The following is a 26,584-nucleotide window of genomic DNA, read 5'->3' as shown; positions in this document are numbered from 1 at the left end:
ATATTAAAATTGGGATGACCTCTGGTCTGTTATGTGTTCTTTCACGTATTATTTCCCAGGATGGGTTACTTATCTACCCTATTGGTCTCCAGTTGGTGATTATAGTATTACATATATTTTGAATGTGAAACAATTAATTTATTAACAGCTTGTATAAAAATGGAGTCTTTAGGAAGTTGATTCTTTTCCACTTAATTTACTTATCCAATTTACATCCAGTGATAGCCCTTGCTTCATCATCTCCTCTAAGATCCACCTTCATACCCCCTTGTCCCATTCCCTCTTCCCCTTCTCCTCTGAGAAGGGAAGACCCACCTGGGTGCCAACCCTCGCACATCAAGTCGAAGCAGGACTAACTGCATTCTGTCCTACTGAAGCCAGACAAAGCAGTCCACCTAGGAAAAAGAGATCCAAAAGGAGGAAGTTACAGAGTCAAAAAGCCCCCACTTCATTTGATAGGGGACCCCGTGGATACCCTGCTGAACATCTGCTAGATACATGTATTGGGCCTAGGTCAGTTCATGAACGTTCTTCACTTCGTGGTTCAGTCTGAGCTTCCGTGAGTCCACATTAGTTGACTCTGTAGATTTTCCTGTTTCCTTGGCACCTCCAGCTCCCTCAATCTTTCCCTGAACTCTTCCACAACACTTCCCAAGCTCTGCCTAGGTCAGATGGAGAAGGCACAGCATCCCGGAAGCTTGGTGTATTTATTGTACACAGTTAATGAGGGAGGTGGAGTTAGCATGCAGCTGCACAAGAAGATAGACAGGGTTAGCTAATCTTTGTAGAAGTCTCAGTGGGGGAAAAGTCAGTCTTCAGGCTATAAACATCAAGGAAGGAGAATGCTATAGTGCACATTTTCTACACACACTTCAGCATCTGCACATAGTAGAGAACAGCTTGCCGTCTCTTAGAGCCCCACCCAGGGAAGGCTTTGACATTTCCAAAGATTTAAGGCACTCTAGTCTTTTACGTGGCTGAGCTCATATCAAGAACGGCCATTCACTCAGCACTTCCTTGGCTCCCTATGAACACTAATTGGATTTGGTGGGCTATCAAAAGAAGACAAAGAATTTAAGAGACAGATACATAGGTGTGGGAAGAGTTGGTCGGGCAGAGGTAGATATGAAAATCTGGTAAATACAGTGTGGCCATATATGCAATTCTAAAGTTTAAAATTGAAATAAAAAAGAGCTAAAGATAAAACAAAAAAATCTCTTTGGGGCCATCTGTTGCAGCAGTAACGTATGCTCAGTACTACTCACAGTTGAGGGATATTATAAGCAATGTGTGGAAGCATACAAGAATGATTTCATACAGAACTGGAAGCAACACAGTCAGTAAGGCAGATGCCTTCTCTTTTCCATAGATATCCCACTTACTTGGCAGATGGAAAACTAATATTGAGGTCTTAATCTAGAAACTTTGTTTTCTAGAAGTTCATATTTCCAGCACAAAGCAATTTCCAGGATATAGGAAGGACTCAAGGCTATTATAATATTAATGGCACCATTTAGGGATAGTTTTTTTGAAAGAAGCTGCCAGCAGCTGCACTAAACACTCTGGCTTATAGTATGGATTTATGATAATCTACAGGTATGTGACCTATGAATTTATACCTGAGCTATGTTTGAATAATATATGTCCTTAGTAAACCTTTAGACAAAGAGGGCATATCTACTAAGAGAACAGGAGTTACAATTGAATTCAATTATTCTCCATAGGGCTAGGAAATGTCTTTTGAGATGTGCAGCTGTTGGGAAAACAGTGAGGAGGATGAAATTTTTGTACCTTATTTTGATACAATATTTTGGGAGTCATATCAAACCTCACAGTGAATTTCAGGAATGAGAATAAAATAAACATGATTGTCTCCTTACCCTCATGGACCATCAAGACTGAAACATCAGTTTCAGATATACCCATGTTTTGGTTTTTATGGACAGTGTGTGTGTGTGTGTGTGTGTGTGTGTGTGTGTGTGTGTGTGTGTGACTGTGTGTGTGTGTGTATGTGTGTGTGAGTGAGAGAGAGAGAGAGAAAGAGAGAGAGAGACTGAATATGTGTATCAAGAAGGGGAATGGTCAAATAAGCCGTAGCAGAGCAGTTATCCCAATTAAAAAACATGACTATGGGAATTTCTGCCATTTATTTCCTTTTCTTACACTTTGAAAATAAATGTATCCGTCAGTTAGCTGACACAGTGGGGAACTTGGCTGTGTGGGAAGGTGAATAGTACAGGTAAAGCCGAGGCAAGGAGGAAAGGAAAGAAGGGATATATCCTGAGTTGGTTGGTTGGGAATAAAGGGTTCTGAGTAGAGTTTTCAGGGAGGCCCTGGAGGCTGCTGCTTCCAGGAAGTTGGAAAGGCAAGCGAGAGGAGAGCGAGGTCTGACTCACCTCGTGGTAGTGCCCCGAGGTTAGAGGTTAGCTCCAATTGCAGTCATAAGGCTAAGATTTTGAGCAATGCTGTAACAAAGAGCCTGGAGGGAAACCTTTGCCTAATTCCTGCATGACCGAAGAGAAGGGGACACATTTCACTCCCTTTCCCACCTGGCAGTTGCTTTTTATAGGAAGCAGAAGAATCGTGGAATGGGTCTTAAAAGTATCCAGAACCTGTAGATTAAGAATTGAGTTTAGGGCTGGAGAGATGGCTCAGCGGTTAAGAGCACTGACTGCTCTTCCAAAGGTCCTGAGGTCAAATTCCAGCAACCACATGATGGCTCACAACCATCTGTAATGAGATCTGATGCCCTCTTCTGGTGTGTCTGGGGACAGCCACGGTGTGCTTACATATAATAAATAAATAAATCTTAGAAAGAATAATTGAGTTTAAATAGTATTCTTGCTTTTTTTTTCTTTTTTCGGTTTTTTGGATTTTTTGGTTTTTTTTGAGATAGGGTTTCTCTGTATAGCCCTGGCTGTCCTGGAACTCACTCTGTAGACCAGGCTCTCCTCGAACTCAGAAATCTGCCTGCCTCTGCCTCCCAGAGTACTGGGATTACAGGCATGCGCCACCACTGCCTGGCTCTTTTTTCTTTTCCTCTCCCCCTCCTCTTCCTTCCTGAGGCAGGTCTGGTTCCCAGCTCTGCTCACCTGGTGGACACTCTTAGTCCAGGTTTTCAGAGAACTTGGAGACCCCGTCACCTGCCTCCTCTTCCTGAGTACTGAATTCAGAGGCACGCACCCCAGTGCTCTAAATTTTTTCTTTAGCGTGAAGTTTAAAAGAACATTTTATATTGGATACTAGCGTTTTTCATCTGCATTTGCTCTAAGCATATGTCAGCAGGAGATTATTACAGATGACTTATGATAGCATTTCTTTGTTATTTTTTATTTAATGTTATTTTTTATTATTTACAAAGTTGGATCTTTCCTAAATTGTTTCATAGTTTTTGTGGTCTCTCTCTCTCTCTCTCTCTCTCTCTCTCTCTCTCTCTCTCTCTCTCTCTCTCTCTCTCTCTCCTTCTCTCTCTCTCTCAATCTCTGCCTCGCTCTCAATCTCTCTCTGTCTCTGTCAGTCTGTCTGTCTGTCTCTCTCTCTCTCTGGTATGTAGGGTTGCTATAAAAAGTAATATTGTGCAATTCTACAAAGAATTTAGATCCAAAGTAATCTAAAAGAACACTTGGCTTCTCCGGTCAAGCTCCTCTGTTTCTCTATGAAACAAAAATTTCCCTGAAAGTCAGATGGTCAGAAAGTATATTTGATATACTTTGGAAAGACTGTATTGAACAATACGTCAATTTCACCTCATTTTCCATTTTTATAAATAAATGTGTGCATGTTCCTAAAAGTGAACTCAACAAGATCATGCTTGGATTATTTGGTATGTAGAAGACTCAGTATCGTTACCACTCGAATGCTAATATTGCAGGAGTGTTGAATACTGAAGACTCTGGAATCCCAGTTGAGTGAGTCTTAATATTATCCAGTTCTGAATCATTTCCACTAACTTTAAAGGTAACATTGTGTGGAAATTGCTCCTGCAGCTTTTCATCTGCTTTCTTATCCACCAAATGTGGCTGTGATTAAGTACTCATAAGCAAAAAGTCACGTAATAAAAAATTCACATACATATGAAATAAGCCTGCTGCTTCTCCAACACAAAGCACAGTGTAGCATCTGTTTCTTTGTGTCACATTTTTTTCTTTAAATAAGCAAATACCAAATAGTTATTCTGAATCATAGATTGTTTTTCATGAACATATTTTCCATTCAATATTGTATCACATACTTGTAAAATTCAGTATTATTTGTTGAAAAGGGTTATCTAGATTCCTACACACTTTATATTAATCTCAGGAGACTCTTTGCCAACAGGGGAAATATTAAGTTTGCTTTGTAATTTTATTTTTTCTTGGGGAATTTTAAAGGGTGGTTCAATTTTTAGAGAGTGGCTTTTAAAAAGTACATTTCTTCTTTCAATGATAATATTTTCACTTGTCATAATAGATGATTTCATAAATAGGACAATAATATTTTTGTAGGGAATGTATTCAATGTGTGAATTTGTGTGTGCATATCTGCAATCCTCATACAGCTATAGGATAAAAATGGTTTTATCTTGATACAAATCAAGAGGAAGATATTCAGTTATGTGGGATATTATCTCTGTACTTTGGACATTTTCCTCAGGAGGTTCAATAAGAGGAACTTGTATCCCTGGTGCCCCTTTGTGTATCAGGAGTTATCAGTTTTTATATCTAGGTTATGGTTGTACAAGTTATGAGCAGAATGAAGGATTTCATACCAAAGATAGGAGGTGTGTCCACAAAGTGGAAGATGGAAGATTAGTGTCTGGCAAGCTGCCCTGCAATGCCCTCAGGGCTGGTTTCTAAGTTCTGTTTTAACCAGTGGGGACTGTCCCCAAACAGTCATTCATTTATGAGCTTACTGAGAATGGCTGAGTAATCTTTCAGCAATCTTTCTCTCCGTGCCTTTCTTGAAGAGTATTGTTTTATAGATTTCTTCAAGGGTTCTGAGGCCCATAGTAATGCTGAGGAGATGAATTTGAAACTTTGGGTCCCTGGTCACAGGAAGAAGGGGTGAATCATGGTACCACTGGTACAGATCTGACAGAAAGAATCCATTTCCTGCCCTCATTAGGGAACTTAGACAAAATGTCAGACTCTGAGAGAGATGAACTGATTTGGTTAACCCCACAATACATGTGGCAGGTTATTCAAGTAATTTATATTGAGGTAAGAAAAAGGTGTTCATGTTCTGGAAGCGTATGAAATGATAAACATTTTGGAGTATATTTCTATCACTAGGATCTTCTTCATTCAAAGGGGAAATCTAGATTCTTTTATGCTGCAGAACCTGGCATAAAAACATCAGCAATGCATATGCACAAGGAATGCCTCTTGCGACCTTCTGTCCAATTTTAACATGAATAATCAATAGAATATTTGTCAGAATGAAAAATATTGGGGAAGATGATTACAAGTAAATGAATTAAAGCAAGTTATTTCTATTTTAATGAAGAAAATGACAAAGAGATCAAGAAGACCCTTTATGGCTATAAAGTGAGAAAAGACAAGTCTATAATCAAAGTGAAGGTTTCACAGGGGAGAGATTCTATAGATCCACATTACTATAAGAAACCTTCTATGGGCTGGGCAGAGACCTTTCTAAGTACAGGTCTGACTTTGTCATTCTCTAGATTAAAAACTTTCTATGATCCCTGGAAAATGCCTTATGATAATTCACATCAACTCTTTGGGTAGGAATCCCACACTCTTGAGTCCTTCATATCTTCATTGTCTGTCTGTCTGTCTGTCTGTCTGTCTGTCTGACATTCATTTCTCTCCTCTCCCCTCAATCTCCCCTTTCTCTGGCCAACTTTTGCTTATTGAATTTTATCACTTAAATGCGAATGATGCTGGTGGTACTATTGTTGTGTTTGGGCGCCTCTGTGTAGATTGAGTATAGATGTTCATATTTTGCCTCATATTCCATTGACTCAGAACTCCATCTCACCTCATCTTAGGTCTAACTCCTCTTCAGCCATTCTAATTTGACATGGTTATCACTTTTCCAGCTCTTTCTGAAGACTTGTTCTTGAAAACATCTTCACATGTCACCTTCCTTCCTGTGTTCCTCCTGATGATCAACAGTGACAGCTATGTTGCATGCTAGACTCCTCTATGTCTGACCCATGGTGTTGTGATGATAGAGACATTGGACTGAGGGGCTGATGGAGGAGAGGAGTATTTTCCTTCTTCCTTTCTTGTCTCAAAGTGCGTTCTACAGTTTTCTGTAAGACCTACAGATCCTGAAAATTATAACAACCTGAACCTATGTTGGTTATTACTTTTAGAGACTCTCCAAATCAAGGTGATCAAGTTGTGATCATAATTGTTCCCTCTTATGGCCATTGTGAAGTCTACTGTCCTTTGTCCACTGATGATCAGTCTGTAGTCATAATCGTTGCCTCTTATGGCAATTGTGAAGTCTACTCTCCTTTGACCCTTAAGGCAGGCTATCTGGTTTTGTGGAGTAAGCCTATTCCTCACTTCTGCCTGTCTCCATTTTCTCATGGGACTGGAGTGAGAATCGGATGAGCTCATGAGCGACCTTCAGGCAACGTTGGACATTTGGCTACTCTCACTGAAAGTTAACCACTGTTATTTCCAAGACCACACAATTCCTAGGTTTTTCTCAAAAGTAAGAACATAAAATATGTTCTTTTCGATGATCATTGATTTGGTGAGGACAATTGTATATGATCTTACTACAGTTTCTTACTTCTGGAATTGAAATGCTATGTTTAAATAAAAATTGGTTTGGTATTTAAAAGAAGTGAACATATTTTCAATCTGCATACACCTCATCAAAGGCACAAATGTTAACCAGAGAAATCGATACCAATGACCTCTGTTTAGAACTAAGACCCACAAGGATCCCAAGAGGAACTGAAACTTTATAGTTGTGAAAACCTCAGCTCAGATTGGAATAGCAGAAGCTCAGGAAGCAAATGCAGGGTCTCTCTCGGGACTTTGAATCTTGTCCCATTGCTGTGACGTGGGACCCCAGAGGTTAGCCCAGTATCAGATCATTTGTCTTTGGAGAGGGTAAAAGAGTATAGTAATGAACTTGCTTGTAAAAAATTACTGGACAAGTAAAGGCAAGTCAAACTCAGAACTGTATCTTATGTAAATGATGTGTTTTCTGTCTTCTCAGACAGCCCAGCTCTGTCAAGCCAGCGGAGTAATTTCCCGACTTCCTTTTGGACCAGCTCTTACCAGCCCCCACCTGCGCCTTGTTTGGGGGGAGTTCATCCTGACTTCCAAGTCACTGCACCCCATGGCACCTTTACATCAGCAGACCCCAACTCTTGGCCAGGACATGGTCTGCATCAGACTGGCCCCGCCCCACCCCCTACTGCATCTGAGTCTTGGCATTACCCTCTGGCATCTCAGGTGAGCCCGTCCTACAGCCACATGCATGATGTGTACATGCGACATCACCACCCTCATGCTCACATGCACCACCGCCACCACCACCACCACCACCACCCAACGGCTGCCTCTGCTTTGGATCCCGCGTATGGGCACCTGCTAATGCCATCCGTGCGGGCCGCCAGGATTCCTGCTCCCCAGTGCGACATCGCAAAGACAGATCTGACTACAGTCACCAGTGCTACCTCAGCATGGGCCGGAGCCTTTCATGGGACAGTGGACATCGTGCCAAGTGTGGGCTTCGATACAGGTGAGCCGACAGATTTCCTCCATTCTGGAGAAAGAAGAACAGGTTGAGATATCATTTGGGGGGAAGATAGTTTTTGAAATAGTTTTCTCTCGAAGCTAATGTGCTTGTAGAACAGAGTCATTTTGCAATAGTTCCTGCATTCCTGTGGAAAGGAGAATGACTAGTTCATGAAAGCTTAGCCTGAGAAAAGTCTCAGCACTTTTCTCTCATCTCCTTTGTGGGGAATTTGTTCCTTTGAACATGATCCTCTCCTACCTTATGTTTACAAATAACTCACCCCCTCTGTAAATCTCCCATGACTCTGCACTCTATACCATGTGTTCTGCCCAGTAGATTTCAAACGTAGTGGTACGCTTCACTTATGCATTATAAAACATTGTTTTTTGGAATGTGGTCTACAGTCCAGACTTTTGAAAAATAAATAGGGACCATATTTTAAGAGCAGAATTTTTTTCTATTCTCTCTCTTTTTTTCTTTATCCCCTCTTTGTTTTCTTTCCCCTTCCTTCCTCTTCTTACATTCTCTAGTTTAAGTAACAGAGGACATCAGTGAGCACTGTAAAGTTAATATTCAAAATACTTAGAAGTAATGAATATATGTACACATATATATTATACATATAGAGACATTATATATTATAATTATAATATATATTATAGAACACATGTCTCTATAGTTTGATGGTCCTGAAGATAATGGTGTTGGCACTTCAGGAATCATTGTTGTCCCCAACCCATCTTAGCTTCTGGTTGAGTCTATGGTGGATATTGGGTTTTCTTTCTTGGTGAAAACTGTGCTATGGGCCTAAGCATCACGGGCTAGCCTTTGTCAGTTGTCATGTATTAAAAGGAAAATTACGCTGAAGTTTTAGTGTCAGGAGAGTAGACCTTGTTGGAGTCTCAGTATAGTAGCTGCTATCTTGAGATGTGTCTGTTGGAAGGTTGCTGTGTTTCACATCTGTGGCCTCCGTGGAGTAAGAGTAACTGTGCTCCTAATAGGCAAGGGATGATTTTTCCTTCTGTATGGTCTGTCAATAATAAGAAGAAAATGGGCATGATTCCTTATTGCTTTCTTTTACTTTTGGTTACTTTTTTGTACTCACAAAATTGAGAATGAGTCTGGCTCACATAATTATTTCAGAACTCCAAACTGAAAGAATTTCATAAAGATGAAAATCCATGCACTTAGCTTTGGAAGTTGACAAAAGGCTTTTGTTCACTGAAATGTCTTGGGAGGATCTCTTAAGCTTATTAACCCATGATTTAACATTTATTAAGCATTTATTATTTTTTCTTCTTATATGTATGTCAAGATATTAGTATAACTACATTATATATAATTTTAAATTAATATATATATATATATATACATACATGTATATAATAAGTTTCTCAAACCCCCATGCAGTATTTCAAGTTTCCCAAACTTATCTTTGTACTTGCTCCAAGAGAATGCTGAGCTCGACATTGTGTAGCTCTCCATGCAGTCAGGGTAACAGTGGTGTTAGCAAGCAAGGCAGTAAATGAAAATGTTACAATGATTAGTAGTGTGGAACCCAAATTTCCCCATTGGATGCCCAAAAGGCTACTCAGTGTAAGCTTAGTAATTGAGAATAATTATGATTCATCACTAGTCTATGTTTACATCCAACTGGAAAAACAAAGCACCCACACAGATTAAGGTAAATTATTGGCATAATCATTGGAAGTGTCTGGTTAGACTAATCTCTACAATGAATTTTTTATTATCTTGAACTAAATGTATAAGTAGCAGCAGGGAAAATTTGCACTCCAGAGACTCTTCCCATAGTCATTTGTATCTCATTTGTATCACATAGAGAGCCACAACTGTAAAAAGGACTGATGCTTGCTCTGGGTGCCTCTCACAATAACGGCTGAAGGCACAGCATAGTGTGTTTATCCTGCAAAAGGCTGTAAAGGAAGAGCCAGCGACTCTCGCAAGGGCCAGTGTATAAGATAGTAGAAGACACTGAGTCTTAGTGGCCATTTTCTAGTCCAAAATTCAGACATAATATCAAATGCCACATTTGAATCCCAAGTGGAAGAGCAAGACAAGTATCAATTTTTACAGGAATCAGCCTTTGGGCCAGCATCCTTGAGCCAAGGGGTTGGCTTTCATATTTCAGCATTTACAAGTTCTTGGTTGTAGCTTGACTCTGGGAAAGGGGGGGACATGACACTGGATAAGGTGTCTTTGTTCATTCGAAACTAATTACCAGAAAGAACACTTTCTGAGAGTGTCTTGAGGTAACAATGGGATAATGGATGCTTTAATCAGCAAGGGAAAGGGATTTAGTGGAACAACATTCACGCTATGGACCAGTAAGAGTGCAGTAACTACCCTTCTGTTGTTCAAATTGATTGTAATAACAGATGTTTCCATGTAAAATTCCAAAGCAAGGAATGACTTGTGTCAGGTGAGGCAGTCAAAACACTTCCCCAACTCCAGGTATCTGAGCTGACAAAATATAGGTAATTTTCATCTTTCATTAGATGAGAAGTAAAGTAATTCAACTGCTTCAAGAATATTTTGGTAAAAAAAATATATATATAGTAGCTTCACCTACTATAAGGGACTTAGGATTCCTGTCACAAAAGATCATAGACAATGTGGTTTCTAAACAGTAAGGAACTGGTTCTCACAATTCTGAGACTGCTGAGACTAATGTCATGATGCTGGCCATTTTCACGTCACAGTAAAGCCAGCTTTGTTGTTCATAACTGGTTATCTTTCTTGTATAATGTCACATGGTTGTAGGGCCGAATTAGCCTGTACTTGCTATTATAAGGAGCCCATTCCACTCACAAGGGGCCTTTTCTCTAGGCATAATGACTCACATCCTAATACTATTACCTTGTGGACTTGGATCTCACTATATTAATCTGGGAGAACATAAACATTCTATTTATTGCAAGTGAAGTGATATTTTTGGCTGCAATTTTATTGTGAAGGATTTAAAGAAATTGAAGGGCTCTAAGGAGGAGGATTGAACTTGGCGTGTGACAAAGGTCAAAGTATTGTACGCGGTATAGTTGATGGTTTGATACAGTTTTTCTATTTAGGAAGAGACAGGAACGTTTTATAGTTTTCTGGTTCTTTCACCCTATCACTGCTTCTTGGCTCTCCTTTGGTAACACTAAAACCGTAGAGAAAACCTAAAAGATGCTGTTCTTCAGGATTTTCTGGAAACTTGGTTAGCTCCAACCTCTGTAAGTTAGTGGATAGGCTGAGTTTGGAGTCAAAGTGCCCACTTTTTTAATTCAGCTTGGTCCATAAAATGAAACAGTGTGGGCGTTGAGCAAGGTGTTTCTTCTTCCTCATCTATAAAATATGAAACAAGTCAGTTCAGTAAAACAATTACACAGGTGCAACCCCAAGAGGGTGCTCACATTTCTATTTATCTAAATGCAAACTTGGTTTTTATTGCTTAGTAATAATTCAAAAAGCATACACTCAATTTTAATAAATATGACTTAGCCATGTTTAGTTATTCACTATCTTGAATAATAATCCTTAATGTTTAATTCCAAGACATTCTAACTCCTCAGTAAGAAGCAGTTTACTTGTTAAAGTTTACTCCCTAATTACTTCTACTCTCCATTCCTGGTAGTTATTTATTTACTTGATGCCTCTACAAAGCTACCCTTTCTCTTCACTGAAGCAAAATAGAATTCTACATGTCCTATTTTTTCACTTAACATGGTGGCATAAAGTGTCAGACATGTAATATGTGCACAGAATTCCTTTTTTTTTAGGAGTGGATCTTATTTCATTGCATGAAAACATCATCTTTTTAATTACATATTCATTAGTTGGTGGGTATTTGATAATGTTCCAATATTTGATTTAATATGATTAAATGATAAATTAACATTGTTAAATAAATTAAACTTAATAAGATAGCTATTACCGTAAGCTATCATGTATAAATGTTTGTGTGACTATATTTTTAAATATCTTGAAAGTATATCTTGTGATGTTGTGATAACCTCACTTAAAATTTTTTTATGTGCTTCTGTATATGTGATGCTTAAAAACTAATTTATTATATTTGTACAAATTTTTGTTTAAGGTATTTTCGGGATTTAAATCAGCGATCACATATCATAATAGAGTTCTGAGGTTGGTAGGCATAATTCTTCCCTAAGAATGAAATGAATTCCCATATTTTGTGATGGCATAAACTCCCTCGAGGATAGTCATTTGTGCATGCAATTTAAATTGCTATTACACTTCACTGCTAGAGCTGTGCACATTCATGTCTCCTTAAAATCTGGACTGCTGTCACACTTGGCTCACTCTTGCCCTACTCTTCTCTCTGTTGAACAGGTTTTACATACATACATGCTGATACGATCACAAGTCACCTGTATCTGCCCTCCTTACCAAGATCCCAAAGACTGCTAGGAATCTGACGTTGACCTTTCCCCTTTTTATTGGCAGTTTAAAAAGTGGCATCTCGAAATCCTGTGGGAACGGTACTCTCAAAATGTGGGTTTGACTGAAAGCAAGAGCTATGGTCAAATGAGCTTTGTGATACAGTATTCTCTAACTGTCATAGAGATCACCATTAATTTATCATATTGAAAGCTTTTCTCCGTTCTTTAGTAAATGCACGTGTTAAGTTTTGTTCAGGAGGAGATTTTTAGATTCTACCCATTTAGGACCACAGTGACTTTAGAGTAGACTTTTCTCAGAATATGCTTTGAATAATTCACTTTCCTTAACTCTTTCCCCAGAAGACATGTCAAATATATTCAGTTTGCATGAATTTTTGTCAAGGAGTATAGGGTAAGAAAAGTAGGTAGGCCAAAGATAATACGGAATGTGTTTATCAGAGTAAACTCAGAGTATCGACTGCGTTTCTTTGTGTAAGGAGGAGTTAAATGGTGCAATGTTTGCATTTGTCCTCTCACACATACATATTAATGCTCAAAGGGATTGCAATTGTGTGCATTGTGTTACCAGACACACATAGGTTGACAGTAAGTATCTCTAATCTGCCACCATCCCCTGGTCATAATGATTCTATTTCTGTGGAAACATCCTAACTTACAGTCTTTATTCGCAACTTACCTAATGCAAGATGTACAATCTTGTAAGCCACAGTCTTAATTTTTACTTCAAGTAAAGCTTCGCTAATGAGACATTTTTCCTGAACTATGAAGTTAACTTCATCTGTAGCTTTCTCATAGTTCACTACATTTGAACTTACCAGAAGTAAAAGGAGTTTTGCTTTGTGATGTAGCTTCTCTATAAACACAAGCTGTTCCTGGCTTCAGATTGTGTTCCTCTGAAGATCCCCAGATTTATTTCTCTTACAAGACCTCATGTTATTTCTGCTACAAGTTTGTTATGATTTTGTTTGTTACTATGACGAATATCATAGAGAGAGAGACAGAGACAGAGAGACAGAGACAGAGAACAGGTGACCTAAAATTAAAATTCAAAGGAAAATAAAACAACATTCTGTACTACATCATATGCTCATAAAATCTGATATGTATGAAACTCAATGAAAATATGTTGATGTTATTCTGACTTCTTAAGAAATACACCCAAAGACAGGCATAAATTTATATAAGCCACTACTAAACATTTTGCTTCAGTAAGAGAATCTTCAGATGAGCCTTCTCCAAACTATAATGATTGCTAAAATCTGCTTCATTTCTCACTAAGATATATCCTCAGATTTCAAATCAAGATTGTGTATCATGTGATATTAAGTTGTCTCCCGGTAGAGAAATAAAATTATTCTAAATGTTGGAGACACAGATTACTTGTGAAAAGGGCTATGAAGGTTTCCATAAACACAGGAAACTATATGCTTCTGTTAAGATATTGAGGTATAAACTGGATGATTTCTAGAGAAACTTTCTTGTGGCCAATGTGACAGTTATTTGGCTAAAGGCATCTTGCCCAAATCTGATGATCTAATTTGATCCCCATGACCCACATGACAGAAGGGGACCCCAGTCCCCAAAGTCCACTGGCTTCCACATGTACCATGCTTTTCCTGCTGTTCACTTTTAGTTTCCATGGGCACTGTCCTCACATGTGCTAACCCGCATTCAATCATATATGTACAAACATTAAAAAATAAATCTGACAGTTGCTTTAATCCCAGCTCTCAGAAGGAAAAGCTGGTGGATCGCTGTGAGTTTGAAACTAGTTTCATCTATATACAGTGAGTTTCAGGTCATCCAGGGCTACCAAATGAGCCCCATCTCAAAACAAATTAGTTTTTTTTTTAAAAAGAAAACCTGGAAATAATTTCTAATGCATACATTTTCATATAAGTAGAGAATACTGGGCACCACTGGAAAATAGTAAACAAATATTTTTATTTCTCTTCAGAGTGACTAAAGCTGATAAAGTAAAAAACACAGACACACTAGTTTTTATGAATTTTGATAACAAAATTCTGATTTAAGATGAAATTTGTAATCTGAATATTCTATGAAAGTGGCTCTTGTCCACAAATAACAAATAGGTCTTTTATTGCACTTTAGTTTGGAATTAGTGTTGCTCAAAATTATAATATGTTGGAATAGGGGAGGAACTCAGTAACAGATTGTCTGATGATTGTGCTTAAAATCCATGGTTTAATACCGATCATCATCTCAGTCCTCCACTCCTGCTGAATTGTGATTTAGTCTATAGTGTTCCTTTTAGATAGGTTAAACTATGTCCCTGATTAAGATTATGGTAGTCAGCATTAAGGGCTGCTTTGCCATGATGTGAATTGTTTAATCATATCTTTGTTTTTATAAAAGACAGAATAGAAAGCTAGAATAAAACAGTTTATAAGAACAAATGAGAAAACTTCTGTCTGTTGAAGAAATGGGGGAATCAGGTTGCAGTTTCTGATTCCAATCCATTCTGTAAATTTTGCATGTGTAGATTACGTCTTGAAACTTATCGGACAGTTTTACTTATTTTATTACAATAAAATGATAATAAACTTATTATAATAATTTTACTTATTGGAAATTGGTAGCCATCTGCTAAAAACCTAGGCTACAATGATGGGAGAAATGCCCTGAAATGACCTACTAATTTCTCCTAGTCACATTAAAATATTACTAACTGTAGTCTAATTGTAAACTAGCTGTAATTTATATCTAATAACTTTAAAAATCATTCATATTTATAATAAGTGGATAAAGAAAGCCGATCATTATTTGTCCAAGAGCATTGAGTATCTATTGATACTGTAGTGTTTTAATTCAAGGCCTTAGAGTAACAGAGGTATGTTGCACATTTGGAGAGGAACTGTCAAGGAGCCACAAGAGGCAGCCTTACACCTCAAAGAAAACACAGGGGCACTGGGATAATTTCACCTTAGAGCATAGAAAACAATATAGACAAACACTATAGATGCTTCAGTTAAAACATTCACTTCATTTCTTCCCAGGGAACATATATTAGCCATCTGGATTCTGAATAATTGGTAATGTACTGACCCTTTTATTAACAGTTATGGTAATTTTTACACATGATTTGTAGGAATTTATGAGATTGTCTTCTGTTTTATCAAAAAAATAGAAAGTATTTCTAAATGTTTCCTCTCAGAAACAGAAAGAGTAAACCAAATTTTGATATAGAAGTCAACCTGAACTATATGATTTTTTCAATGGCTTTAATATCACTCATTAATATTTATAGGATTATATATTTACATTGTTGGTGTGATTTTAATTAAGGTAGCTGAAATGTCACAAATACCCATGCAGATTTTTTTAATTACAATGGGCAGAAAACTTTCAAATACAGCACAGTGGATGCTGTGTCTGGACTCTTGCTGTTATTATGAAATGTATTATTATTTAGTAGCAGTAAGGAGATTGGTCATGAACAGTTAATCATATCACATTTCTATTTCTTCCTTTTGGCATATGCTGTAACCTTACTTTCCACTGAAGTGGGGGAAACCATCAAAGATATGTTAAAGGATACTTACACCCTTCTGAGTGGTGTTAGTTGTATTAGGCACAAGTCCAATGTCATAGTTTCACGCCCGGAAGGGCAACAGAAACCATTTTTGATGTATGTGAAATACTAGGATGCATGCTAAATTCAGCCAAATAATGAAGTCTTCATGAAAACACACAGGATTGTGAACCAGAGAGAACAAATGGATTGCACAACCCTGTAGGTTTCACAAATACAACCCAGAATTCTGTGAGCCCTTATTGAAACTTCCACTTATTCTACAGAAGTAGACACTACATCATAGTCTTTCCTGGACTGCCCTCTCTAGGAGGATCTCACAAAGTCACACGTTCAAATTGAAGAGTTCACTTCAGACTTTATTTCACTTTCATCACATTTTGGAATCTTTGTGGAGAAATGTGATCATTAGAGAAAACCAATTTGCATATAATATAGGTAATCGTGCATTTGTGACTTTGAAGCCTTGCAAAAGCCAACTTGATTAAGGGAAAGTGTTGTTCCTCAATTGGTAGAAAATTAAAGAGTTGTAGTCTTTTAAAAAGCTATCCTGGAGAGTAAGTTAACATATAAGAATCCTTTACCTCATGACTCTATGATGCATAGATAAAATTAAAAGCACACAAAATATTAAGAAAATATTTTGAAAATGTTTAAAATAAGGAAAGGTGATTGATATTCAAGAACTGTCATCAAGTGGAATCTATTAGTAAATTATGTTTGATGTGCTATGCCTGAATAAAAATATGCAGAAAATGATGTGTACATCTTTCAAAAACAAGTTGGTTATGACTTATTTGTGTCTTGGTGTGGCACATACAAGTATATAAATTTATTAAAACCCAAGAAAACCAGTCTCCTAGGTTATGTTCTATTTGGATGCTACAAGTAATGATGCCTCTATTTTGAAATTAGTGATAAGAAAAAATATAAGTTTAGAAAAAGAATAGTTTATATACTTTTATATATATGTATATTTATACACACACACACATATATGGATGTACGAGAATAGGAAAAAATTATGTATACATACACACATAGCATGTTTATGTACATACAAACATTTACATGAATATATTGGTGGTGTGAAGAATTGAAAGCTGATACTGTAACAATTTCTACCTGGAAGTAAAGGAAGAAAGAAAAAAGATCAGTTATTTAATAAGCCCCTTCCCTAATCACTTGAGGTCTACAAAACGTATACTCAATATGTGAGGATCATTTTAAACTTAAAAAGAGATGTAGGATATGAGTCTAGAGTAGAGTTTAAAAGGAATAGACTGTAAAATCAATTCAAGACTCTTCCAAGAGTCCTTCATTGCACTGGGCTAGGTGAGCCCTACCTGTAACCTCTCACATCTTCATTTTTCTGACCTGACCCAACTACGGAAGTCAGTGACTCAGGGAATATGGCTGTGTTTCCTGATCGTCATTGTGATATGAAATGAACTCTGCCGTGACCTGTAATAAAGATGGAACACATCAACACACGGAATGTGGGAAGCATCTTGAGAAACTGATGCAAGAGTTCTATCACACTCTGACTGTAATAATTAATCTATTTCTACTCCAGAAAATTAGCTGGGATTTTTGTTAGCCAATTTCCCTAAGAGTGGAATTTAGAAATCATATATATATTATTGATTGATTCTATATTCAATCATACTTAATCTATTTTTACTCCAGAAAATTAGCTGGGATTGTTGTTAGCCAATTTCCCCTAAGAGTGGAATTTAGAAATCATATATATATATATAGAGAGAGAGTGGTTAGGCACAAAAATGAAAATGGTGCGACAAAGAAAGAGAAAAAGCAATAAGAATTTGATGAGAGGTTAGGAACAGATACATCTTAGGAAATAAAAGACATAGCTTTTTTTTGCTAAGATACTCTTAGGTCCCAATGTGAAGAAATAGAAATGAATGTTACTGGTCTCATAGCTACGTATTTACATATAATGAAGATATCCATTCGTAGGACTCAAGAAATTATATATGTAGCAAGAAAGGTAGACTATGAATTAGGCTCAAAATCATGGCACTACTTAACACTGTTCTTTGAAAACTTTATCTTTGCATTTGCTGATCTATTTTCCATCTTAACATTAATTTTGTTCCAACTGGGTTTTAAAATCTTTAGGATTACTGTACAAGTTGTGTAGCTTCCTCCTTCTGAAAACATTTTTCTTAAAACTACAGACAAAATTATTTACCACCATCTTTTCACATTTATTTATTTATTTATTTAACAAAGAAAACACTGCTTGTTTAAATAATTATATCTAAGAGTACAATGTGATATTCCCACAGGAAAGCGACATGTATTAATCAAACAAGAAATTTAATGTTTCAATTCTTTATGTTTAGAAGCTCTTCAAATGGTCTTGTTTTGTAAGGTCTTGTTTTCTGCGGCTGGGAGTTTGAGAAGTTTTCAAGTCATGTTATGATTTCTTCCCTGAAAGAATCACATGTGCTTTGGGTGACATAAATTGTGTAGGTTAAAAACAAAAACAAACAAACAACTCCCCCCCCCCCCCCCCCCCCCGCACACACACCAGATAATCCTTGCATGAGTTTCAGTGGAGAACAATGCACAATCTGAAATATATGTTTCATGAATCGGGGTTTTTGTGTATCAGCAAATAATTTTTCACTGTCTCTCTGCTGTGGCTCATAACTCACATAGGAAAAGCCCTAAAGGGATGCTCAAATGGAGAAATGTGTTTCACAATCCATTCTCAGCCAGTTTTTCATGAACTTTCAAGTAGGCTGCAAACATTATGGCAAGGCATTCTCTGTGGCCTGAGGAATTTACAGCTATCTTTATTCCCGTTCAGCTATTTATCAACAATATAAGGTTTCACAAACAGTTGTCTGCAGCCAATATGTTCTGAATTCTTTAGTGAAAAGATGACACACCAAGAGAATCTTGCAAAGAACTGATGAGAGGCAAAATGTGTCATTTTTTTTTTCTTGTGGGAACAACCTGATGTATGGGAGAATTGAGTTCATTCTTTGAAACCACAAGCATGTATTCCAAAGCTTACTTCCTGCTGACTTTGCTTGTGCTGTGTGGAGTGGCCCAATATCTTCAGTATCACCAAAGCCTTGTTTCTATTTGCTAGGAATACCCTTCTGTACCCTGGCAGAGAGTAAGCTTGCATCCAGGTCAAAAGAAGGTAGAAACTCTTGCTGATGTCACTACAAGAATTGACACACACGTAGTTCATCCCATTGCAGAGTTTCTTCTAATACATTTTGCTTCAAAGGAGAGATTGATGACTTAGCTCAAGTTCATATTAAAGTATGCTTATAGTTCAGCAGTTCCAAAGTTACTTTGAAAATTTGGATTTTTTGGTAATAATTTATACTCCCAGATACCAAGATTTCTCTTTTGTGGTAGGAGGGCCCTCAAGCAAGGCTCTCAGATTAGTTCTTCTTGTAGTTGGATTATCTATTTTCTGAATCGTAAAGCTGTCATGGTAAAACCTAGAAATCTCTTTAAAGATGCATATTTGGCTGCATGTGCATGTGCTATCCAACAGATGTCTGGATAGCTAGAATCTCTTGAGAGCATTATAACGTGTGGTTTTAGTTATAATAAGTGATCCAAACTTTTTTCACTCCCTTTGGTCTTGCTTTTCTCAGTTCTTTCTACAGAAAGTCTGTAGTTTATAGAGAATTTACAGAGGAGTATTTCATTTCATTCTTCGTTCTTTTGTTAATTTTATCCCTAAGTTTAAGATGTCTTTATGCTTGAAATGATTTTTTCAGGTTGGTAAGCAGTGTCTACATTCCATATTAGGTGATCAATTCCATTGATGTTCAAGCTCAGCACTCAAGATATGGGCATTATGATAAAAAGGAAACTGCTAGTCACCGTGATGTATAATTCATATATGTCAGAAGTTCAGTTGTATACTGATCATCTCATGTGTGTGGTGCTTTAAGTACCTGATGGATATCTGTCCAGCTAGACACTGGAGACGATGATAAAGGAAAAGGATAGAGGGCCCTACACAGCATTTTGTGGTTTTGAGGAAAGGAAGGCTTTAAGAGGTTAGGTTGACTACTGTGGCTTGTAGTCTCAACAGCAGACACCTGGCAATAAACAGCTCATCACCCACAGTGTTTGCCTCGGGTATGCAGGTGTTGCCCTTCTTACCTTTACACAGTAAATTATGATCTAAAAGCAAATTCAGGTTTGGTGGGTTTTACATTTCTACCCTTCCTTTGAATCTGAACTGAAAGACACCCCGACAAGTTGGGGCAGTTTTCACCCTATTGTTCCTGACAGTACTGTTTCTGGGAAGATTTAAGGGAGATTCTAAATGTGCCTCCAGAACATGTATCTGTAAGTAGAAAAGTCTTCTTTTGCTACTAAGTCCTTTACTTCCTGACTGAGGCCTCATCCATTATTAATGTAGAAGGGTTGCACTCTTGAGATGTTAACTGTTATTGAAATGCCATAAGGAATAAATTTAATTCTGTATTTGGTTTTAGAATAAGGCATCTTATTTTTAATAACTTTAAATCATTGTTAATCATTTATGTATTAAGTATGAAGTCAAATCATCAAATAGTAAAAAATACTTATGTAAGAAAACATACTCATCTAATGCACAAAAGGTACAGAGAAATCAAGTAGCACTTTAATCATTGAATTTGATCAATGATAAAGTATGAAATTTGATCAAAGATAAAATAGAAAGTCATAATCATCTGGTGTCCATATTCATTAATATTGAAACAATGAAAATCAAACAACTAGACATGTTAAATCTATAATGACCATAATAAATATTTTATTTTTTATTATAATTTTTTAGCACTTTGAATTTTTTACACTCTAGTCTTTGCTCCACCCAAGTCTGCCCTCCCACAGTTCCTCATCCCATTCCTCCTCTCCATGTCTCCAAGAGGATATCCCTGCCTCCAGGTTTCCACACTCCCTGAGCCTAAGTCTCTGGAGAGTTAGATACTTCTTCTCCCAGGCAGTCCTCTGCTATATATGAGTTGGGGGCCTTGGGCCAGCTCCTGTATGCTTCCTGGTTGGTGGCCCAGTGTCTGAGAGATCTCAGGGGTCCAGGTTAGTTGAGACTGCGAGTCTTCTTATGGGGTCATCCTCCTCTTCAGCTTCTTCCAGCCTTTCCCTAATTCAACCACCTGGATCCTAACTTCAGTCCAATGATTGGTTTTAAGTATCTACATTTCTCTCAGTCAGCTGTTTGTTGGCCTTCTCAGAGGACAGCCATGCTATGCTCCTGTCTGTAAACTCACCATAAACATCAGTAATAGTGTCAGGCCTTAGAGCCTTCTCTTGAGATGTATTCTGTTGGGCTGGTCTCCTGACCATCTTTCCCTCAGTGTCTTATCCATTTTTGTTCCTGTGGTTCTTTTAGACATGAACAATTCTGGGTCAGTTTTTGACTGTGGAATGGTAACCCATCCCTCCATTTGATGTCCTATCTTTCTACTGGAGGTGGTCTCTATAAGTTCCCTCTCGTCACTGCTGGGTATTTCATCTGAGGTCCCTCCCTTTGAGTCCTGAGAGTCTCTCCCCTTCTAAGTTTCTGGTACATTCTATAGGGTCCCTCCCTCACCTCCTACCTCCTGAGGTTGCCTCTTCCTGTTCTTTCTGCTGGGTCTCAGGGCTTCAGTCCTGTTCTCTTCAATACCTGATCATGTTTCCCCCTTCCCCTCCCTCCCTCTGCCTCTTGTGATTGTTATCTTTTCTCTCCCAAGTGGTAATGAAGCATTCCCACTTGGGCCCTTCTGCTTGTTAACTTTTTTGAGTTCTGTGGATTGTATACTAGGTATACTGTACTTTTTGGCTAATATCCACTTATTAGTGATTACATACCATGCATGTTCTTTTGGGTCTGAGTTACCTTACTCAGGATGATAAGTTCCATACATTTGCCTGCCAAACTCATTATATACTTAATAGCTGAATAGTAAATGAACCACAACTTCTGTATCCATTCTTCCATAAGTGGGGCATCTGGGTTGTTACCAGCTTCTGGCTATCACAGATAAGGTTTCTATGAACATTGTTGAACATGTGTTCCTGTGGTATGGTAGGGCATCCTTTGGTTTATGACCAGGAGTGGTATTTCTGGGTCTTCAGGTAGATCTCTTTCCAATTTTCTGAGGAACCTCCAGATTAATTTCCAGAGTGGTTGAACTAGTTTGCAATACCACCAGCAATGGAGGAATGTTCTTCTTTCTCCACATCCTTGCCAACATGTGCTGTCACGATTTTGATCTTAGACATTCTGATTGGTATAAGGAGGAATCTCAAGGTTGTTTTGATTTGCATTTCCCTGATCACTAAGGACTTTGAACATTTCTTTAAGTGCTTCTTGGCCATTTGAGATTCCTTTGTTGAAAATTCTCTGTTAGCTCTATACCCCATTTATTTATTTATTTATTTATTTATTTATTTATTTATTTATTTATTTATGGTTTTTTTCAAGACAGGGTTTCTCTGTGTAGGCCTGGCTGTCCTGGAACTCTGAAACCAGGATGGCCTTGAACTCAGAAATCTGCCTCTGCCTCCCAAGTGCTGGGATTAAAGGCATGCGCCACTACCCCATTTTTACCCCTTATACCCCATTTTTTTTGATTGGGTTGTTTGGATTTTTTGGATGTTAGCTTCTTGAGTTCTTTATATATTTTGGATATTAACCCTATATCATATGGGGTTGGTGAAGTTTTTTTTTTTTTTTCCAATTTGTAGGTTACCAATTTGTCCTACTGACTATATCCTTTGCCTTACAGAAGCTTTTCAGTTTCATGAGATCCCATTTATCAATTCTTGATTTTATATTTCTTTAAAAAAAAATGAGTGTCACAGTCATCTTGAGCACATTTTGGCATCATAGCTAAATATGTAACTGTAACTGACTATCTACGTGCCTTCAGCAATAGTACAAATATGTTTGTAAAACAAGTTTGTATGTATATGTTTATGCATATGTATGTGTACGTCCATATGCAGGCACATTATATACATCTGTTGAGGATTGTCATACTGTACAATAATTGCTATGAGGTCTCCCAAAAGAATAAAGATATGCATGTAATTTCCAATGATATTGCTGCTCTTGCAGTAACCTGTCCCACAGTATAAACAGTGGTGATTGCCCACATATCTAAAATATACTTTAAATTGAGAACACCAGTGGAAAAGAATGTTTCTTAGAGCTTTTTCTATCCAAGTAGTATTGATAATGATTTTTAAAGTAAGAATTCTCTGATGTTTTGAGATTAAAACAATTTGTTCTAGAAGTTATAAAAGAAGTATGGTGATTACACATGTGTGGATACTCATCCCATTACTGTTGCCCAACTGGGTAGCTATTGCTTCTACTCTCCATCCCTCCTCTAAGTTAACAGTATGGTGCTGTGTTTACACAGATCATATTTACAAAGCCCCAACTTCTATCTAACCTGAAAGTCTACGCCAAGTCTACGGCAAACAGACACAATTGTGTTAACATTTGCAGTGTTAATTTTATGAAGGCATATAAATGCATATGACTGTCTCATGAACATTTCTGTGGTCATCTGTCATTCTTTCAGGTGGGGGAAGGTTGGGTATTTATCACAATAGGATGCTGTATGCATTTAAGTTGGAAAGAAGTACTATTTACATTTATTGTAGCAAAGCAGAGTATTTATCTTTAAATACAGGAAAACGTTGCCAGTTAGTTAATCTAATAGCAAGTGTTCCTAGGTAAATGACTTGCAGGTTTTTTTTTGTTGTTGTTGTTGTTTTGGATTTGTTTTTTTCGAGACAGGGTTTCTCTGTATAGCCCTGGCTGTCCTGGGACTCACTCTGAATGAGAACATTCTGAAATTTTGTGTCCACTTCCACCCCCCCCCCCATGCTGGAAAGTCTAGCTAATCATCAGCTAATCTAGTCATGCTATCATTGCTCCCACTTTAAAACAAAAATCCCACCTAGAGATAAAGTTATTTCAAGTTATTCCTTATGCTTAGTTCTATAAAGTTATGCAAACATCTAATTAGTGGGTTGCAATCAGTTTTTCGGTGTCATTCATTCATGTCATATCATTCCTATTCCACCCCTGCTTTCATATCTTACCCTCCCACACCTTATGCATTCTCTATATATGTATCATTATCTTCTAAACTTGGCAGCAAGCTTACCATTTCATTGTGATCCCAAGATGCTCATTTCGAACTGCCCATACCTTCTTTTCCACTGCAGGGTACAGGAGCTCTGGTAGATTCAACGGAATCTCTCTGAGCCAACCTCTGTGTCTTCTATGGGAGATTTTGGGAGCTTCAGGATGTTTTCACAAAATGCCTAGGAGTTGAAGGAAGTCAGGGAAGGAAAAGACTTTAGACTTTCCATGCTTACATACATGTCGCTGCTATTCTGATTCTTATATCCACAATCTGAGCCCAACACCAAACTTTGAAATTGTTGCCTCTTAAAATTTAGAGCATGATTTTTCTCAGGAGTGGAAAAGTTGCACCCAGTAACATCTTTGTAAGACTCTGTCAGCTCTGTGATCTGGATGTTGGTATTCTCCTGAAAGTTTGTATTGAAATTCTACTTCTCTTTTTTTCTTTTTAAAATTAATACATTTATTTATATCAAATGCTGCACTCTCCATTTTTTCTTCTCATATCACAGTGACTCTCCTTCATCCCTGCTACCCTTCTCCCCAGAGAAAGTAGGGTCCTGATGTCCCCACACCCTGGTGCATCAAATCTCTACCAAGTGTTGGTTTTAGTGAGGCCTTTGGAGGGTAGATAAGTGACAAAGGCTGAATTCTCAGAAATGGGAATTCATCTTCTCTAAATGGCTTGAGAAAACAACAACACACACATGCACACACACACACACACACAGAGTCACCCCCCCCCCCACCTTACTGTTTTATGAAACAGTGAAAGGAACTTCTATGAACTAGAAAGCAAGCTTTCATCCAACACCGAATCTTCTGCTGTCTTGATCTTAGATCTGAGCCTCTCCAATGGTGCTGGAGGAATCTCTGCTGTTAATCAGCTGCCCAGTTTGCAGCATTTGTTTTAACATCCTGAACAGACTGACTGCCAGACTCACAGATTTTTGAAATGAAAGCAAACTGTGATCCTCTTACGTGACCAGATTTCTCTCACATTCCTAATTATTTCAAGTTTGTTTGCTTGGGTATGGATATTGTTTCTTTTCTTCTGTGGTGATCAGGTGTTGTTGTTGTTGGAACTGAAGTGAGGAAGTGTGTCTCTGAGCCTTCAGTTTCTTTCGGGCTCTATTCTAAGTACATCCCACATTCAAACTCTTTTACTGTAATACATGGCTTACTTCTGATTTACAATAAACAAGAAGCCAATAGTCAAGATAGAAAATAAAACACAGCAAAGACCTTGAGTCAAATGTTCTTCATTTTAAAAAAGTTCACTTTAGGGAAGTGAATGAGTCTAGAACAATTATATTGTACTAATGCAATGGTCTAAAGCATTGTCAATCTTTATCATATCTTAGAAATAAGCTATTAAATTTCAGAAATAAATTTCAAGTTAATGTAGTTGTCAAAAATTTATCAAATGACTCGTCTTGTTAGTCTTGATATCAGCTCAGAAAAAATATATTAAAAAGTTGAAAAGGGAATATAGAAGTTGATTTGTAGTTTTGTGAACTAATTTTGCAATAGGCTGTTTATGTGAGGATTAGTCAAGTGTGGCTAGTATCCTCCTGCCATAATTTCAAACAACCCAGGCCACATAAAATGAACATATATGCTATCATTAGACTACTGTCTCTGCCATCAGAATTCCTGTTTACAATCCTGCCTCTGCCATTGCTTCCCCTAATTTCTGCCCTCTTGTTGAGTAATCCATATTATTTAGAGCGTGGTTTAGAAGATTCAGTGAATGATTCCATGTAAAATTCCCAGCACTTTCTGTAAAGATGAAGCTTGGTATACACAAATTCTCAGGGTGTTAGCTAGCCTCGTCCTCTTCCTTTCCTTTTACTTTCTACTAAATTATCTTATGGACTGAAGAATGAAACCAACATGGTGTTACTGACATCAAGGAAGCAAATCTGGGGGTTTCTGTCAGCCAGTGGAATGGCAGAGTGTGTTAGGTCCTCATTTCGTAGAGTTGATTGGCATTGGAGGAGCAAAGGAGTCCAAATAGGAGCAATGCTTATAGCAGATGATAGTCTATTCTCGCAAGGAGTTTTTGAAAAATTGACACTCATATAAACCACACGAGGATTATGATGCACAATTTTGTCTTCTTTCATTTTGTTGGGCAAAAACAATAAGTAGCTGGATCTTATTTATCCCAAACCAGCAATTTTCTTTACTAGAAATGTGGCAGCCTTGCTTTCGTGAGGCTATTAGTAGGGTCTATCATCATTGTTCTTTCTTTTTTTAATTAGTTATATTTATTTTGAAATTTACAAAAAATGATGCTGGAAATTAGAGCAAAGATATAATTTATGTCTTCCACCTAGAAGAAGTTAAGCAATCAGTATCTAATAGTTATTTAATACCTGCGAGGTTATAGATGAATTGTCAGTTGGCTTGGATTTGTGAAACTCTACTCTGGAGTAGAGTTTAATACAGAGCCATGGAACCAAACACAGAAGAGATGCATTTATAATGAGAGAGTGATTTCTGCTATTCTGGTTGAAAAGTTGGGGTCCATCTTAAGTAATTCCATACTTGGCTACAGCAAACATTTACATGATCCAAGGGAGTCATATATCTGCACATCAAACTAGCAATTGCCTTTATTTAAAAAAAAATCCAAACCACTCAATGATTGCAGCAGTATTCATGACTTGCAGTGTTGACAATTTATAGATTGATGTAGACTTCAGCGCTGGAAATACTGCATCATCTAGAAGA

At 37.6% G+C, this 26,584-nt stretch overlaps 1 protein-coding gene across 3 annotated transcripts in view; it reads left to right on the top strand.

Annotated features, from left to right (window-relative positions):
- Positions 1 to 26,584, top strand: part of Vgll3 (vestigial like family member 3) — a 47,464-nt gene that overhangs the window by 17,070 nt on the left and 3,810 nt on the right. For all 3 annotated transcript variants that reach the window (XM_052158662.1, XM_052158661.1, XM_052158663.1), the window contains exon 3: positions 7,183 to 7,710. In XM_052158662.1, the coding sequence (XP_052014622.1) occupies positions 7,183 to 7,710 (528 nt within the window). The remainder of the gene's footprint in view (positions 1 to 7,182; positions 7,711 to 26,584) is intronic.

The sequence above is a fragment of the Apodemus sylvaticus genome, chromosome 15 (assembly GCF_947179515.1).
Source record: "Apodemus sylvaticus chromosome 15, mApoSyl1.1, whole genome shotgun sequence".
NCBI classification, from domain to species: domain Eukaryota; kingdom Metazoa; phylum Chordata; class Mammalia; order Rodentia; family Muridae; genus Apodemus; species Apodemus sylvaticus.
Note: the sequence above shows the minus strand (reverse complement) of the source record. Positions and strands in the feature narration are given on the sequence as shown.